General features: G+C 41.8%; 1 protein-coding gene across 1 annotated transcript; it reads left to right on the top strand.

Moving 5' to 3' along the window:
* The first annotated feature begins 2,930 nt into the window (after window positions 1-2,930).
* Window positions 2,931-6,532, top strand: LOC121913321 (UPF0500 protein C1orf216 homolog). Its single transcript, XM_042436006.1, has 2 exons — window positions 2,931-3,004; window positions 4,879-6,532. Exons 1-2 carry the CDS (start codon window positions 3,000-3,002, stop codon window positions 5,999-6,001), a joined length of 1,128 nt encoding a protein of 375 aa, XP_042291940.1. The 5' UTR covers window positions 2,931-2,999; the 3' UTR covers window positions 6,002-6,532.
* The last annotated feature ends 11,207 nt before the right edge of the window (window positions 6,533-17,739 follow it).

The raw sequence follows: 17,739 nt of genomic DNA, 5'->3' as shown, positions 1-17,739 counted from the left end.
AAGAAGAGGGGGGGGGACATGAGTTTTTCTGCCGCCAGCGACGACATGTCAGGGGGATGAGAGCAGGGAGGAGAGAGACAGTGAACACTTGTTAAGTCTGTCTGATGTAGCCTCTCTATACCGCACACACACACACCTCTAGAAAACACTTGCACACACACACACACACACACACACTCATAGACAACTGCTGTGCCATTAGATCTGAGATTGACAATCATAAAAGCAGTCAGTCACCAGTTTGGAGAAATATCACGCTGCAACAAATCCTGCAGTCCTCCCTTTGCGAGGACTGGAAACATGATGTTGCCTTTCAGTGTTGCATTGTGGGTAACATTTTGAATGCCTTAAACACACCTGAGATGGTAGATAACTTATGATATCATGATAAGATTTTTAAAAATCCATCCTCCGACACTCTTTTAGGCTTATACTGTACAGCTTGATGATGATGATGTGTTCACTGCCTACCAGAAAGTGTTGGCATTTTCTGCACTGATTTGCCTTTTCTACTTCAAATTCACTTGGTTGGTTTGCCTGCATTTCCCAGAGTGCCTTTCTGCAACCACCACAGGATGAGCATGACCTTGCTCGCTGCCATTAGTGAGGAGAAGGTGGAGACAGAGAGACAGAAATAGCAACAGCCTTGTAAAAGCAACACATCATGTTTATTTTTAGTAAATGAAAGTGAGTTTTGTCTCTAAGCTCGATAACCTTTAACTTTTTTTACTATTAGTGAGTTTATTAATGAGTCTAGCTAGAAGCCCTTTAGGGAGTTTAATTAACATAATCTCAACTCAAGGTCCAGTTAACTAGCTTTCTGCGAAGTTGAGATTCTTGTGTCAACTTCAGTTTCAAAGGTCATGAATGAATTGTCAAAATCAAAATCTATTTATTTTTGAGGATTAAGAAAGCAAAGAAAGACAAATCCATCCATCAAACTCTGTGTAAGTCTACGCAGTGTAAGTGTTTGAATAGCAGGATGTAAACTCCTCCACAGGTTGCTGCTTTACTTTGTTCTATTTTTATTGCTAAATTGATTGATTGATACTTTTAAACATTTAAATATTTATTAATACATTGTCTTTGTGTGTAGAGCGGAGGAGCTACAACTGAATTTCATTGTGCAATCCTGCATTGTATAATGATAATTAAAATGAACCTTGAACCTTATTCCTAGAAAAATACTCGTGACCTCAGTGACCTCAAGAGTTGTATCATGACTTCATGGATTTCAACCATATATGAACTAGTTTAACCCACTTTGGTTATTTCACCTTCAAATCACCATTTTTAAAACATTATATTTATTGTTTATTGCTTTAAATACACACATAGGTACAAAAAGTAAACAGAGTTACACCCCAACACCCCAGAACATGAAGAACAAACTGCTTCTCAGACACACAAAAAATTGTTTTGTACATCTGTAATCCCTGAAAAGACAAAAAAAACCACATTTCTAAAGTGAAAATAGATCATCAAATAACACCTCATTGTCAGTTATCAATATAGTAAAATGTGCCACCTGCCACTGGAGGCTCAGTATTCAAGTTAAGCCCCGCAGTGGGAATCAGGCATAAATCATCACCGTCATAAATCTACTGGGCTTCATGACAGGCGACACCATCTTTAGCCCTGACCTAACTTTATTTTTAAACTGCCTTCAAATCCCGAGAAAAGAGCAGATACTTGCATCCACATTGTATCTGCTTACAGGCTAAACTGCTGTGGCTCGATAGGCAGCGTCACCGTAATGCCACGGCCTGCTCAGTAGTCCAGCTGTCATCCTTACTTATTGAGTTTCTGAATAGTTATATCAGAAGTTTGCACATCTTTTCTCTGACCTAGTTCACCATGGAAACATCCTAGCATCCTATCCTCACCAAAACTACAATGACCCAACTGGCTTGATAGACAACTTAACGTCCACTCAGTAGTCCAGCTGTCATCCTTACTTATCTAGCTCACAAATAATTCATATAAGTACTTTTCACTTCCCTTTTTGTTTGACCTAGTCCACCGTTAAAGCATTCTTGCATCCCATCCTCACCAGAACTACAGCGGCTGACCCAACTGGCTTCATCTGAATGCCATCAAGGTTTACATCAAGGTGAATTCATCCCTCCTCCTCCTCCTCCTCCTCTTGATCATCTATCAGGTCCATACACTTCTTCACAAAAGTAATAAATGGTCCCCAAACCTTTTTCAAACATATCTTGTATTTTCCTCTAATGGAAGACTTTCGCCTTTCCCACAGCAAGTCACCAAATTTAGCCTACTGGGATGTTTCCACTTTAAAGTCCTTGTTGTAATACAGAACCACTTAAAGTCTCAGTATGGTTATAAAACTCTGAGGTTTTTTTTTTTGCTGGAGGGCTGGAAGAACATTTCAAGACATCACTGTATAACCTTGTAATTTGGTTAACACTGTGCCATCATGTGGCTGTTGGAGTAGTGATAAATATATATATGTATATATATATATATAGGCCTGTTGCTGTGCATTCAAAGCTTCATTACAGTAGCTAAAATAACAAAGGCATCATAGTAACATGACAGCCATTCATGTTCCCGCTATGAATTGTTTCAGCTCATTCTCTACGGTTTCCTCTTTTCCTCATAAGTCCCAACCCAGTTTAGGAAGTGTTATGACTCAACCAGCCCTGTTTTTTTTCCCAGAACCACTGTGGGAGTGAGGGGCTGAGTGGTGGAGGAGGAGGGGGGGGGAGGAGAGAGGAAGATGAAGATAAACATCACATAGGAGGGTCGGAGGAGGAGGGGGAAAAAAATTGGGAGGGCGGTAGAGTCCAGCTTCTCCACCGAACAGCAAACCAGCGAAAAAAGGTAAGAATAAACCAGAACCTTTGCGAATAGATTCACACAGATCTCTGTCAGTCAGTTGACTTTTGCAACCGGCAAATAGGAAAGAACAGGAAGGGTCTGAGCTGAGGTTTTTTTTTTTTACTGAGAAGGAATAGAGAGGAGACTGCACTGATATGGGGTGAGCGTTACATAACGCGCGACGGAGATGAAATATCTCTTTTCTCTGTGTTTTTTATCTAATTTAACCACGATTAGAACAAATGTCGCTTCTTTTTTCGTCGTTTGCTGTAGGTTACATAGGGTGTTTGTTTGTTTGTTTTTTTATAACCTTAAGTGAATTATATTCATCACTAAGCCGTAAAGATGCAGCCATTGAGCGCCATTGGTCGCCTTTTATATATTTTCTGTCGTCGTCCGACCATAAACAGGCATCCGCTTTTAAATATTACACATATCCACCCTGCAGCTGGACTGTTCCGGTATTATTTTTATCTTTTTTTTCATCGCATTAAAGGCATATTTGGCGTATTTGACGTTGTTGCATGGAGAAAATACCTTTATACTAAACAGAAATCATCCCTAAGCATGCTTTTAAGACAATATCGATCATTTCACGTGTTAATATTCAGCTCTGGAGCTATAAATATGTCGATGTCAACATGGATGTTCAGTTGTTTTTTTTTGTTTTTTTTTGCTGTCATCGTCGAGCATCCAGAATGCGCGCCCCCGAGAGAGAGAGACACGGTCGCTGTCCTTCAGCACCACGTGAGCGCGCGTGCATATATGGGGAGGAGAGGAGAGGAGAGGAGAGAGGGGGGATTGATTGACAGCAGCCTGAAGTCAGGATTAGAGAAATTTCCATTCTGAGGAGACATGTAAATATTTGATGCTAATAGAAGTGGAGTGCGCAGACCAGCCTGTAGTTATAGACATTATAAACAAGGAATTTGGTGCAGCCCAGGAGTGTGTGTGTGTGTGTGTGTGTGTGTGTGTGTGTGTGTGTGTGTTTTGGGTGGGGTGAGAGGGTGAACTGGGTTTAATTTAGCCTCTTTTCTTCAGTTTTATTGTTGCTTTGGCTCATCTGTGTGTGTGTCCAATTGTTCTTATAATCCAGCACACAAATGACTAATTCTTTACATTTTTATTAACCGTTTTCCTGAGTGCATCAAAGCTTTTTAGACAAATTACTTGTGTTTTTGTGTCTAATATGCAGCTACTGCTTTTGACTCATGTCTGTACAGTAAATCAACTTGCAGAGAAAGGAAAAACCGCTCATGATATAATCACAGAGAACATTTAGTCGCCTTTTTTTTTTAAAATTCTGCTGTCAAAATCGCTTCATCATCGCCTGATAATGCCGCAGATTGCCGCTCTTGTGCGATGAGGCCACTTCTAAGATCTATCTGAGAGTCCACTGCAGAACAGCTCTGAGTTAACAAGCAGTGTTTTGTCTGGAAAATCAAACTTGTGAGACAAACAACGGGAAAACACAGGATGTTGTCAAGAGGACGGTGTGGATTTGACAGCTTGTTACATCAAAACAAGGGTTTGCTGTTATCTCTCGGATGTTGGACTTTTCCACAGAAGACAATCTGTGGCGTTGCTTGTTTGGGTCGGGTGTCGTTGAAATCTTTCGATACTAACGCTGATATGACAAAACCTTACTTTGAAGATTATAAATATCCTTCTACAAACCCTTTAATAAAAGTAAAACTTCTCAAATGTTAAGTGTTGTTTGAACACGCACAAAGACTTAAGATTTCCTTGATACCAAGAAATGTGTTGAGGTTTGACACCCAGTTCCATTAAACGGATTACCAGTAAAGGCAACATGATGTTCACTGTCATGGATTATCGTTCTCAAGCAAGTTTCAAGTCTTTTCAAGTTGATTTTCATGTTGTATAGATATGAACTAAACCTTTTGGCTGCTTAGAAGGTTTTAAAAACACTGAACAACTTAAAGTCTGCTTTGGAATATGTTTGTCAGTAATAAGTAAGTAATTTGACCTTAAAGAGAGCTGTAATGTGTCTTTGTCTCCTTGTCATTTCAGTGAGTCTCAGTCGAGGTCCATGATGCTTCACCATCAGGACCAACCTCTGAACTCAGCCTACGGAGGCTCCGACAACGGCTCTTCCTCCTCGCTGCGAAACAGGAAGTGTGACAAAGACGGCAACTTCAACTTCCTGCCTGGCAAAGATGATGAAAACTTCTCCATGACGGGAAACAGCGGAGGGGGAGACGAAAACCGAAACCAGGTGCGTCCTCGTAACTTGGGCCCGTTGGGTCGCGACCCTCCGAACTCTTCCTCCTCGTCCCCCGGGTATCACAACACGGCGGTCGTGTCGCCCCGCTCCCGCCTGCCCTGCTGGAGAACCCTCGAGCCTCTGCCGGAAATCGAGAGCGGGGATGACGGGTACGGCCGAGTGCCCCCCGACGGAGCGGAGGAAAGGAGGATGGAGGAAGAGGAGGTGAGGATGATGATGATGATGAGCCAGAATGAGGAGAAGCAGAGAGAGAAAAGGGAGCTGCAGAATAGGAAAGGCAGCTCGGGTTCCAGAGGAAGAGAGAAAGACGAGGAAGAGGTGGAGCTGGAGGATAACGACGAATGGGGAGACAGCGACTCTGAGTCTGAGTTCAGCTACCGGTCTGGCAGCAGCATGCCCTCCCTCAACTTGGAGAGTGGAGGTGAAGGGATGCTCATGGGAGGCTGGGACCGCATCGGTGTCGGGGAACCCAAATCTAACCACCAGGAGAACGACGTGACCAGAAACAGCAACAGAGATCCGGCTGAGAGAAAGCAAAGCTGTAGCCGCAAGTCGCTGACAGGAAGCAACCTGGGAAATCTTCTGGAGGAAGGAGCGGAAGAGCAAGATGAAGATCAGTCGTCAGACTCAGACGGCGAGTTGCCAGAGCTGATGGACACCGTCTGGACGCTGCGGGACCGCGAGCGCTTCAAAGCTCAGGAGATGGAGAAACACCAGGTGCAGCTAACCATGTACCGCCGGCTGGCGCTGATCCGCTGGGTCCGCACCCTGCAGGGCCGCATCCAGGAGCAGCAGAACCGCCTGCAGTCCAGCTTCGACGTCATCCTCACACACAGGAAGGAACTGCTGCGTATGGGCGCCGCCGTGGCCACCACCGCCGCGCCCGCCGCCGCTGTCGGACAGTCGTAGAGAGAGAGAGAGAGAGAGAGAGAGGGGAGGCACTGGAACAGGAAGTGGTTAACAGAGAGGGAACTCAAACTGCATTTTTGCTCTGTTTGCTTCTATCCTGAAGACATTTTCCCCTGAACACAAGACAATCTCCAGTCATTCTGTCTGATGTTTTTGAGTTTTCACACTCATGTTGCTGATTGTAATGACAAAAAAACTTGTTTTTTTATTGATTTTCATTATGATGTCCCACCCAGATGATCAATAAATGTATCCAAGTCATCTTAAATCTTCCTCTATATCTACACCAAACCAAAATTTAAAACTTAGGATGTATTCTGGTCAAAATAATGAGATGCTTTGACACTATATGGTGGGATTAATATGTTGTTTATATGAAAAATGTTCAATGTGTGTATGCTGTGTTTGTTTGTCTTGACCTGTGAGTACCTGCCATGCCAAAAAAAAAAAAGTATTGGAAGATATCATGTAGACTTTAACAGTGTTATAGATGATTTATACCTGGAAATGATGAAGCTGTATATAGAGATAACTATGATAAATTAAAACAATAAATAAAAGTATCTTATATCTCAACATTTCGTGTGTTCCCTCTTTTTGTTTACACACTCATAAAACCCGATCTAATGAAATCTGACTTTTCGTTATCACATTTTTTAATAGATTAATCTGAGGGGAAGTAGACAGAGTTGGCTGATAATACCGCTTTAAGGGCCTAGAGCCTTCATTTCATTCCAGATCAGCATGTTGATTTCAAGGAGCAGGTTTATCAAAGCTCTCTCAGAGAAGATAGAAGCTAAGAAGGGGCAGTTTTTTTTATTTTTTTTATCTTCTGTAGCTGTTCTTGCTGTATTCCAGCCCCTTGGGCGAATGACCTTTCAGCTAACAATTGCCTCTTTGTCAGCTGAACAAAGTTGGTTTGTATCGGCTCATCACACGGGGTTGGAGAGTGTGTGTTCTGCAGGGAGTGTGATAGCCGTGTGAGGCTCAAGCGTCAATCTTTATGGGCATAGCTGCTGCCTTCAGGCACTCCCGAGATCATCTCACCTCTTTCCGTGTGTGTGTGTATATATATATATGTGTGTGTGTGTGTTCACAGAGATACCAGCCTCATTGCCACCCTATAATCTCCAGCTTTAGCGAGTTGTAGGGGGGGCCCCCGGGGAGCCTGTCAGTCTGCGCCCCGGGGCCCTGCATGTCCTATAAGGGCCCCGGTGAACAGACGCCGGTCCGGTTACGCGCAGGAGAGCCAAACCCCGGGGCAAGTTTGGGATAATCCCCGGCTATGCCTCCTAACTTACTCCCTTTTTTTTTTTTTTGAAAAAAAAAAAGCTTATCGCCTCTCTTGGACGCAGACATCGCAGTGAAAGTCTGAGTGAATTTACATATTGATCCGTTGTTCTCTGGCTGAAGGTGGATGTTTGCGAGGCATCAAAGAGGACGGATAACATGTTTACACCGGGATAGTGACTTGTAAGTAACGTGCAAGCAACCACCTCTAGAAAAAAAGGACACAGTGGAAGAACAAACATGGCTTTTATGGTGATTTCGTAAATAACCGAGACGTGATTTCAGGCTAGTTAGGAGGAGAGGGTATAAATTCATCCAAACAAAGCTTATGAAAGACAGAGATAAATGAGCCCGAAAGCTCACGCAAGGAAAAAAAAGTGGCACCTGCTCAGTTTCACCTCAGGAAATATAAGTGTTTCAGTATTTTTTTAGAGCATATGACGACGTTTTAGGAATTGTAATTCAATATGAAAATATCAGCTGGAAGAAGGCATGTTTATTATTTCACCTCCCACTAGTGAGAATCAAAGGTCCAACCACTTTCTATTAAGGCGCCATTTATAAAGGGTTTATGAGGTGTAATGACTTCCTTACTGTTAATAAATCATCTACTAATGGTTTACAGATCAGTTATGTGACACTGATTGGGATCAACCTAAAGTTTGCCTGTGAATTTTCTTCTAATAAGTCATCAATCTGCAGCTATAAATGATAAATAGTCGTAAATAATAAGAGTCACGTGTTTCTCTCGTTCTAATAAACTAACAGCAAACGTTTGTGGTTCATCTGAGGTTAATAACAAAAGGTCAAAACAACAAATTGCTTGTGTTAAAAAAGTTGAGGATAAATATAGTTCCAGATGCTCTGCAGCTGTTTTCCTGAAGGTCAGAGGTCAAACGGTCCCATGAGGTCCCTGGTGAACTAAAGAGCTAAAAAAAAAAGACAAAGAAAGTGTTCATAGAGGAGGTTAAACACCAGCCAGACAGACCAGAATTTGTTCTTATGAATACGTTGTAAATAAATCATTAGTAAATTGTTTATTAATCAACAATAAAGCCGTTAGTTACAACCCAACACAAACGTTATACACCCTTTATAAACGGTGTCTTATCAGAAAGCACTGACATTTTAAAAAAGAAAGATGACTTCATAATATTTATATGCACTTGACATGAAAATAAAAGGAAGTAGGAGATATTCTCTCCTCATCCTGAACCTGAACACATTACTCTTGGTGACACAGCGCGACTTGTGACCCGCTGCGGGCGCACTGCGCACACATGGATGCACCCGAGTGTTTGGTTGTAAACCTGCTAACTCAGTCAGTAGTAAAAAAAAAAAAAAAAAAAAGAGAGAGAGAGAGAGAGAGAGAGGAGGTTGGAAAACAAGGCATGAAAATGACAGGTAGCGTGTTAGATGCAGTTTTTTTTCTTTTTTTGTTCCAATGCAAAAAATTTCCTGTGGAGCAGAGAGGTGCGCACAGCTGGGCCTGGTGGCACCCCCACGGCGCCATGGAGCGCCAGGAGGAGGATCTGCATTTGTGAGACTGTATCTTTCTGTTTTGTAATACAGTTCACCTTCTTCACTACCAACACCAACAGTGAGAACACAACATTTCTATGCTTCAGTGTCTGACAAAAGACTCCAATGTTTTCATGCCAGAGAGAAAAATGACTGTAATACTTCTATTTATACACTGTCGTTTCTATAGAAAGGTGTTTTTAATCCTCAGTATCACTAAAGAAGTCACATGACATTCTTATAGTTTTTATATAAGCTATTCTTTGATGCTGTTTTTACCTTTACACCAGCACAAGTTCAACATTTCTTTCACATAAACATTTATCTGACCTCCTCATATACATATAGCCTGACAGATTTATAATAATACATTTACAATCAGATCTATTTTCACTACTTTAAAAAAAGAGGCAGACTAGTATTATAATCTATCATTGATTGACTCGTTTAATTATTATTTTATGACTAAAAACACACAATAACTCTGCAAAGCAGTAGTTACAATCATTGAGGATGTGGCTTGTTTCCATTGTGATCACTTCAGTGTACACTTCCAACAAACACACAGAACATTTTTTTAAAATATCTAATATTACCTTCCCCTTTAACACCAAAACACACACACACAGTGGTGGAGTGGAGACACTTTAATGTTCCAGGCTTTCTTTAATATATAAATCAGGTTACAAATGACATGATCAACCTTACGTTTAATCATTACTCTTGTAGTGCAGCAGAATCAATAAAAGTGTTTTTACCCATCAATCATGATTTAGAGAGGTATAAGAGCGTTACAGAGATACTAAACAAGTCCTAAACACAGTAATATAACCTCTGTCTGAGTTGACCTCAGCTTGCTTGACCTCTTACCTCTGACTCAGTCTTGAATCACACTTCAAATGCTGTCAAGAACAAGAAAATCTTGTACTGCTGGAAATCTCCCCGTGAGAAATACCAGGTTTTTTTCACATTTCGTGGACATTCACACACTCATACATCTCTGACCTGGAGGACACACACACACACACCATATTCTCTCTGATGATGATGATGATGATGATGATGATGATGATGACCAGTAAACAGTGTCCACTAGGGGGAGACACTCCATCACAGACCCACTTAGAGCAGATTGTCACATGTTCATGTTTCCGTGTTTTGACAGCAGGGGGCAGCAGTTTGCACATGGGTGGATCATCCAGCAGTTTGTGGAGCAGTGGTGCACTTTGTTGGGGGCCAGATTGTTTTTCACTACATTCTGAATAATATAATATATATATATATATATATATATATAAAAAAGTGATTCCCAACATGAAGGTCAAGATAAATCTGAGGAGACATTCACAGAAAAGGAAAGCAGAAGAAAAACAGACTTCTACCACACAAAACTATGTTTATTTTTCCAGATTTTCCTCTAATATTTGCTTTTTTTTATTTTTGTGAATTGCAGGATAATTTAGTCTCTTCAGACCTCTAAAAATGATTCAAATAAAGCAACGAAAAAAATCATTTTTGGTTGAACTGGTTGCAACCAGTATGCAACGATGAGGAGTCACAAGAGGACATGACTTTGTTTTAAAGGGTCACAAGCCAAAAAAAGATTAGGAAATGTTGATAAAAGTATGAGGATGGTTGATTTATACAGTATAGTTTTTAAGTTTTGGACAGCCTACCTTCCTTTCTCCATTTCCTGAAGTTATACAAATGTAGAGATTTTTTTTTGAGAAAGAAAGAAAAACAGAAAAAGAAATTACAAATTAGGGACAACTTTATATCCAGTCGTCCTGCCTCGCTTTCATCAAAGAAAGAAAGAAAAGAAAAGAAAGACAATTACAAATTAGTGACTACTTTATGGTCTTCTTCAGTCTTTTCACCTAAAAACAACCTTCAAGACATTACACTACATTTCCCCTCTGGTTTACTGATGTTTAACACTTACAATTGGGTTTCTTGGGGGAAATGTCTGCTGTCAAAATGTGGCGATACACTAAAAAAGTTGTTTAAAGTATCAAGGAAATCATCCAGATATTGTGTATTAAAACCCGTCAACATGCAGTTTTCACATTTTAATTCCCTTTAAGTATCTTTAAGGCTGGAAAATCATCTTATGTCACACTTTCTGACAGTATCACATACCGTAAAGTCTGTATCAGGTTGTTGCGGCTCTTCATTAAAGCTATATGATGTTTACACTGAGATGTTACCGGCTCCACCTTTCTATTAAATGGAAATATTCTTGTGCATCATTTTCTTTCCCGTCATTCCCACATTTTTTTATATTGTCTGGTATCTTTGGAAACTTTGGTAAGAATGTGAATAAAGTTCTGTGGGTCTGAGCCATATTTGGCAGATCAGTGAGGTTTCAAAAGTTTAAAAAAAAGTCGAGCAAAAGATAATGTCCTTTTTGCCTCGATTCACCTAATCTCTGCACTCAATGAAAGCAGTGTCTGACGTTTTGTACGTTCCTGTCTGTGAGTAGCTTTTCATTCTTCATGCTGTCAGATTTACCTCCTCATGAACCGTAGCTGTAGACACTTATATATCACTCTGTCCCGAGTGGCATTTAACACTAAAAATCCTTAAAGATTACAGTTCCCTAGGACAAAGTCTGGGCTCTGTGGACATTCGGATGCCCTTGACATGAAAAAGTTTGGGAATCCCTGCTGTAGCCGAGGCTTCAGCTGTTGTGTGGAGCTTTTTGAACACAGAAATACATATATACCCTATCATACTCTCTCTCTCCCCTTCTTTCCTCTGCCTGATGTAGTGTGACAGTGTGTTAGCCCGCAGCACTCTGCTGGCGTGGAAACAATCAGCTTTGACAGAAAGGGGGTGGTGGTGGTAGAGGGAGGTAGAGGAGTAGGGAGGAGAGGGATGAAGGGAGGGGTGAGGAGGGGTGAAGAGGGGGGGCGGGGGGGGGGAGGGTGAGGAGGGGGAGCTGCGGCCCTGAGGCCTGTGTATGATGAACTGGATAGAAAGACCTGTCGTCAGAGGAGAAACAACACAACACGAACAGACAGACAGACAGATAGACAGATGGATAGATAGATAGATAGATAGATAGATAGATAGATAGATAGATAGATAGATAGATAGATAGAATATTTGCTTTTTTTAGCCAACATTTGGTGCAAAATCACAGCCTAAAAAAATCAAAAATGAACTGTAATGTAACGTTAAAAGAATTTCTGGAAACTTTCTTTAGATTTGTGCCATTTTGCTAAAAGCTGTGGTGCATTTACTGCAGCATGAGCAGCTCGTCCTTCTTGTAAAAATACTCACACAGACACTATTTCACCTTTAATTATTCTAAATATTAAGTCGTGGACATTTTAAGGGCTAAAATGAGCAAGAACAGATGTTTTAATGTTTAGAGTTTTGAGGAAATTGTGTGTTTTAATGACTTCTTCTTGTAAATGTGTCGGGTTCACGTGACACAATTATTATGTTTTGTATTTTGGCTAGAACTCTCCTGTGGAAAAAAAAAAAGAAGATATTTCAATCTTAACTTTCCTTTTTAAATTAAAGATCAAATATATAACCGAAAATGTGTTAAGAAGGATTCAGAGAGAAAGGAGAAATTTCCAATATGAGCTAAACAGGAGGTGAGCTGTACCTGTTTAATTAAAGTTCTCATTTTAGTCAAAAATAAATTATCTGTGATTATTTCCGCAGAGCCCGCCAACCATTTATTAGATTTTAAATAACTTTGTCTCATACATAAAAGATTTATAGAAACAAATTGTTTTTTTTCGCCCATTGCGCTCTAAAGTAGCTTAATTAGACTTGACTTGAAATGCAGATTGAAAACCATAAACAAGCTAAAAATTCATTCAAACCTTAATCAACAACAGCAGGACAAAAACAGGTCAAATATGTGAAATATGATTAGCTAACAAATCTAATAATGTGTTGTAACAACCTGTTGACTTGAGCAGAAACCACACAGCATATCAGGCCTTCATGACCCCGGTGTCATTCACCCACTTGACTCTCTTGATTAATTTAGTTAAAGCAATCAGGTCCATTATAAGTGCCCCTCTCAAGCCACAGCATCTTGTCAATCTCTGATTCCAGGACTTGAATCAGCTTGTGTGTGTGTGTGTGTGTGAGAGGGAAGGAGGAGGAGGAGGGTGGTAGTGTTGATGCTTCAGCTGCCTCGTCTGCTATAACCAGCTAATAAATATGAAAACAGCAGGTTAAAACTTTCTTATTCGTCCCGTGCCTGAAAGGATTATACCCTTCTATAGAGTCCCGTGAAAAATCCCCCAAACCTCATAATGCCCAATGTTGTCCCATAAAACTGTGTTGGACAAAAGAAGGAGAAAGGGGGCTTTTTCACGCATAAGGGGTTTTCTCAAGAGCACATTGAGGGGAGCCCCGGCCGGGATCCGCCCATAGATTATCTGGCTGTCGGTGAAAGCGCGGCTGGGAGCGGCAGGTGCGTGTGCCAAGCACGGGGGGTCGCGGGGGGCCGGTGACCGTGCAGAGGAGGAGGAGGGGGGTGGTGGGGTTGAACTATGGAGAATGCTGCGCAGCTGCCGGCAGGAATGTTTGCAGATTGTCACTTCCATTTAACTTGCTCTTTTTCTTTTCTCTCCTCCCTCCCACCTCCAACCTAGAGATAGAGCACGGCTCCCCCCCCCTCATCCCACCCCCGTGGCTGGCCAGGTTTCCCCTCCCACTTCCAAGGCGCAAAGATAGGGCTAAACGGTGACACCATGTCCACAAAAGCGACAAGCGGCGCAGGTCGTCCCCTGCCTCGACGCCGTGAAATTGTGGATTTAAACTGATAAGCGGCAGATCCTGCATCACTGGGAGAGTTTTATGTGACTAAGTGAATGCCAAGTAACTCGTAAGGCAGGGTTAACACACTCCTTAACTCCGTATCATTTTAGTCCCCACAGGCTTCTTTCATACAGGTTATTGGATTTCAGGTTTTTGAAGCACAGGCGTCAACATATGGCGGCCTGTAGATGAAGCTGAAGCTGTTTAATAATGCAGCTCATGAATTTCTCTCTCTTGCAACTTTGCCAGAAATTAATCAAACAACACAAAGAATGCAAATTGTACGCCACCTAACCTATTCGCATTGTCTAAATTCACAGACTTAATCTCACGTCATGTGGCCTCTTATGGAAGCATCTCCTCTTATCTTTATTTTCATGCATTCATAATAAAGTCTGTGTATTATTACCACAATGCATTAGATAGTCATCCTCCTCCCCCCTCCAATGCTGACCCATGTATGCTGTGTCTTTGCCTGAAATGGCCTCTTTTGCAACCATACCTTGGTCTCTAATCTCTGCCGTCCAAACTGTGTCCCATTCCAAACTGTGGCCTAAGGCTATGTGTGGGTCCTCACATAATCCCTCCCCAAAAAACTCTGCAGTCCCTGTTATTCCACTGGGGTTTGGCAAAAGTGCTACATGCATACTGCTTTTTCACACCATCTTCTAGCAAAAAGGGATTAATGTCCCCACCATTATGAATAATGAGAATGAATAACAAACAGCCGTCTGTTTATCCCCACAATTCAATAAAGGAAAGAGTGTCCTTGTGCTTTTTTTTTTTTTTTTTTATTGAACTGTCTTCAGGGTGTCTGCGGAGGTGAGACACGAGCAGCAGAATGTGATGAAATCAGTGTGTTAAGTTAACATCTGACGCTTTAAGCTTTAAGGAAGCTGGCGCTGAATTTATCTCTTCATTAATGTCTAAAAAGGAGGATTTCAGTTTATTTCTGTATGGAGAAGAAGACTAAAAGGATCAGAGTTATACAAGAATGAAAACTTAACCAGCAGGCTATCAGGGGGCTACTATTGCTGACACGCAGATAACGTTCACTGTGTTTTATTTCATTTATTCATTTTTTTATTTGGGGGATTTACATTGTTCAGTTAAAGATGTACACATGGTGGGTATTTTATAAGTTGATCCCAATATTTTAGACTCAAGATCTTATTTTATTTCCCTATTATGTTTATATCCCATTATATTGTCCATTAAAATATTCCTATATTGTGCACAGAATATCCCAAAAAATACCTCAACATAAATGTGGTAACTTTTAGTCCAATAAAATAATAGATAAATAACGGCATTCCCACAAGAATTTTGTTCCCGGCAGCGTTCATGCATCTAAATAAAATTTTATAGAAAAATTAATGACGTTAACTAAATAAATAAACTATGAAAAATCTAAATAATAATAAAAACTTTCTTTCTAATTGATGGTGAATTTCTCTGAAGGTGTTGGAGGGTTCATTGGAGGGACTCCTGGCATCAGTATGTCTAAAATCCTGGATGCGGCCCTGTTCATGGGACAGCGTAACCAGCCGTTTAGTATTACAGTACACTTCTGTAAAGTTTACTACACTTCTGTAAAAGACAGATTTTTAAAAAGGAATCACCAAAATCGAAGCAAGAGGTCAGGATATTTTGACTTTTAGTTCCTATGAGTCAAGACTCAAAAACCACCAGATCCTACATTTCCCATAATGCAACTAATAGTATCATTTCGTTGACTTTTCTCACCCTTTAGACATTAGACGGGCTGAGTAGGACTCCTCGTGACAAGTGAACTGACTTCATGTGTGCCCTTAAAGAGAAATAATTCAACCTCAATAACACGAAAACAGTGAGAAATAATGACACTTCTGCATCTCCTTTAAGTGTCTCTATCACGGCCTTAACATTTATCTTCTTTGCACCTTTTCGCTCAGCATTTTCCAACATGTACTGTACTATAAAAGCGTCCGCAAATTCCCAAAACGGACAATGTAGCTGTAGGTACAAGAATCTAGACCCATGATTCAATGTATTGCTTCTAGCAGAGAATAAATTGATGATTAATGTGACCAAATAAACCTAAATAACAGAAAAAAGTGAGACATTAAAGACACTCCTGGCCCTAAGTGTTGGCATTTTTTTTCCCTTAAAGGGTCTCCACTGTATCATTTCTCTTCTTGGCATCTTTTTGCTGAGTATTTTCCAACACGCACTGGATCATAACTCCATATCCACAGCTGCCAGAACGGACTGTGTAGCTCTGTACAAGAATATGAAAATGAAATATGAAACAGTGGTGTGATAAACTGGTAGATAATCATCTTTTCATTAAACTTTCATCCCCAGCGACTTAAATATTCAAGAGCCCAATTACAGAGCTTGTATCTCTTCTCTCCCTCACACACACACATAGTCTCGCTTTCTTAACAAGAGCAGTCAGGGGGGAGAGAGAGGGAGAGAAAGAGAGAAAGAGAGAGAGAGGGGTGAGTGGCTCAAGGGTTGAGAGTGAGAGCATCATTATAGAGCGATCACAAGGGGGGGGGGAGAGAGGGGTGGGGGTGGTAGAGATGACCCGTCGTCCCTCATCGTGGGTGGGGTGTTGGGAGGGGGGGGGGGGGGGGCAAGGCGGGAGGTGGACAGGGAGCAGCAGGCCTGACGCGAGGCTGTCCAAATACCGGGATAAGAAGAGGAGAAATACAGATGGAAGGAGAAAGACAGGCAGCAGACAGACACGCGGAGTGCAGCCATGCAGGTCTGATGGATGGAGGGATGGTGGGAGACGGAGAAAGAGACAGAAACAGACAGACGGGTTGAGAGGAGTATAGATTTTCCAGGCAGATAGTGGAAAGATGTGTGCATCCTGATGAGTGCCACAAACAGGGCGCATGACTCTCTTGTCTGCCTGTTTCTATGTGTTGTGTGTGTGTGTGTGTGTGTGTGTGTGTGTGTGTGTGTGTGTATGAGTGTGTGTGTGTGTCAGTGTATTAGCAGTCAGAGCACTGAAGCCCACGGGCGATTCCTGTGTGTGCTTGCGATAAAGGGAAAAAGGGAGGAAGTATAACGGGGGAAGCGGGGCGTGGAGGAGGGGTGAAGTGGTGGGTGGGTGGGTGGATGGGTGGGTGGTTGGGTGAGAGGAGAGAGATGAGGAAGTTGGTTGGGGGGGGAGAGAGAGAGAGGAGAGGGGAGGGGGGGGGGAGGAGGAGGAGGAGAGGAGGGGAGGTGAGGGGTGGTGTGTAAGAGTGAGAGAAAGAGAGGAAAAAAAGAAGAGGGAGGAAAGAGCATCCAGCAGAGCAGGGAGCTTCCTCTGTGCTGTCAAAGCCTCTGGATCATGTCCCCATTGGTCTTCCTCCCTCCCTCACACACACACAAACACATACACACACACACACACACACACACACACACACGTTCCCTCACCCAATTGCTCTCTTCTCCCTCAAACCAACTCCTCTCCTCCCCTCCCCTCCCTCTCATGAAAAGAGTGTCTTGGCAGGGTAATTAAGAATGGCCTCTAAACACAGGAGTATGGCAGGAACGCTCCAGATGAAAGTAAATGATTAAAATAATTACAGGCTGAGAGCTGACGAGCCGGAGTGTGGGGTGGCCGCCGGACATTTGTCGGTAATTAGATAATTAATCTGAATGCAAATGATGAGCCCTAACGAAGCAGTCAAGCTGAACCAGCGACAACTGCCGTGAGTGAAATGGGGACGGTGGGGTGGGGTTGGAGGGTTGGGGGGGGGGGGGGGGGGGGGGGTGGAGGGAAAGAAAAGAGAGGATAAGGCAAGGGAGGGAGAGAGGAAAAAACACATGAATATGAGTGTAAAATATCCAACCTCCTCAAAAAAAAATCAGCATGAAGAGACTCAAAAGCAAAAAAAAAAAAAAAAAGCCAGCAGAAGCAGCAGCAGCAGCAGCAGCAGCAGCATTGTAAATCAATAACTGTTTCTGGCAGTGACAGCTCAAAAACACCCCCCCTACTTCACTCTGTTTGTAACTTTCAGTGTTATAGTGACAAGTAGACATGAAGATCTTGTTAAAAAATATACAAAGGCCTCACACAAGCCACAATGTGTTGTGCTCAGCAATATATATATATATATATATTATTAAAAAAATAAAAAATAAAAAAGTGC

Source organism: Thunnus maccoyii, chromosome 15, assembly GCF_910596095.1.
Source record: "Thunnus maccoyii chromosome 15, fThuMac1.1, whole genome shotgun sequence".
Classification (NCBI taxonomy): domain Eukaryota; kingdom Metazoa; phylum Chordata; class Actinopteri; order Scombriformes; family Scombridae; genus Thunnus; species Thunnus maccoyii.
Note: the sequence above shows the minus strand (reverse complement) of the source record. Positions and strands in the feature narration are given on the sequence as shown.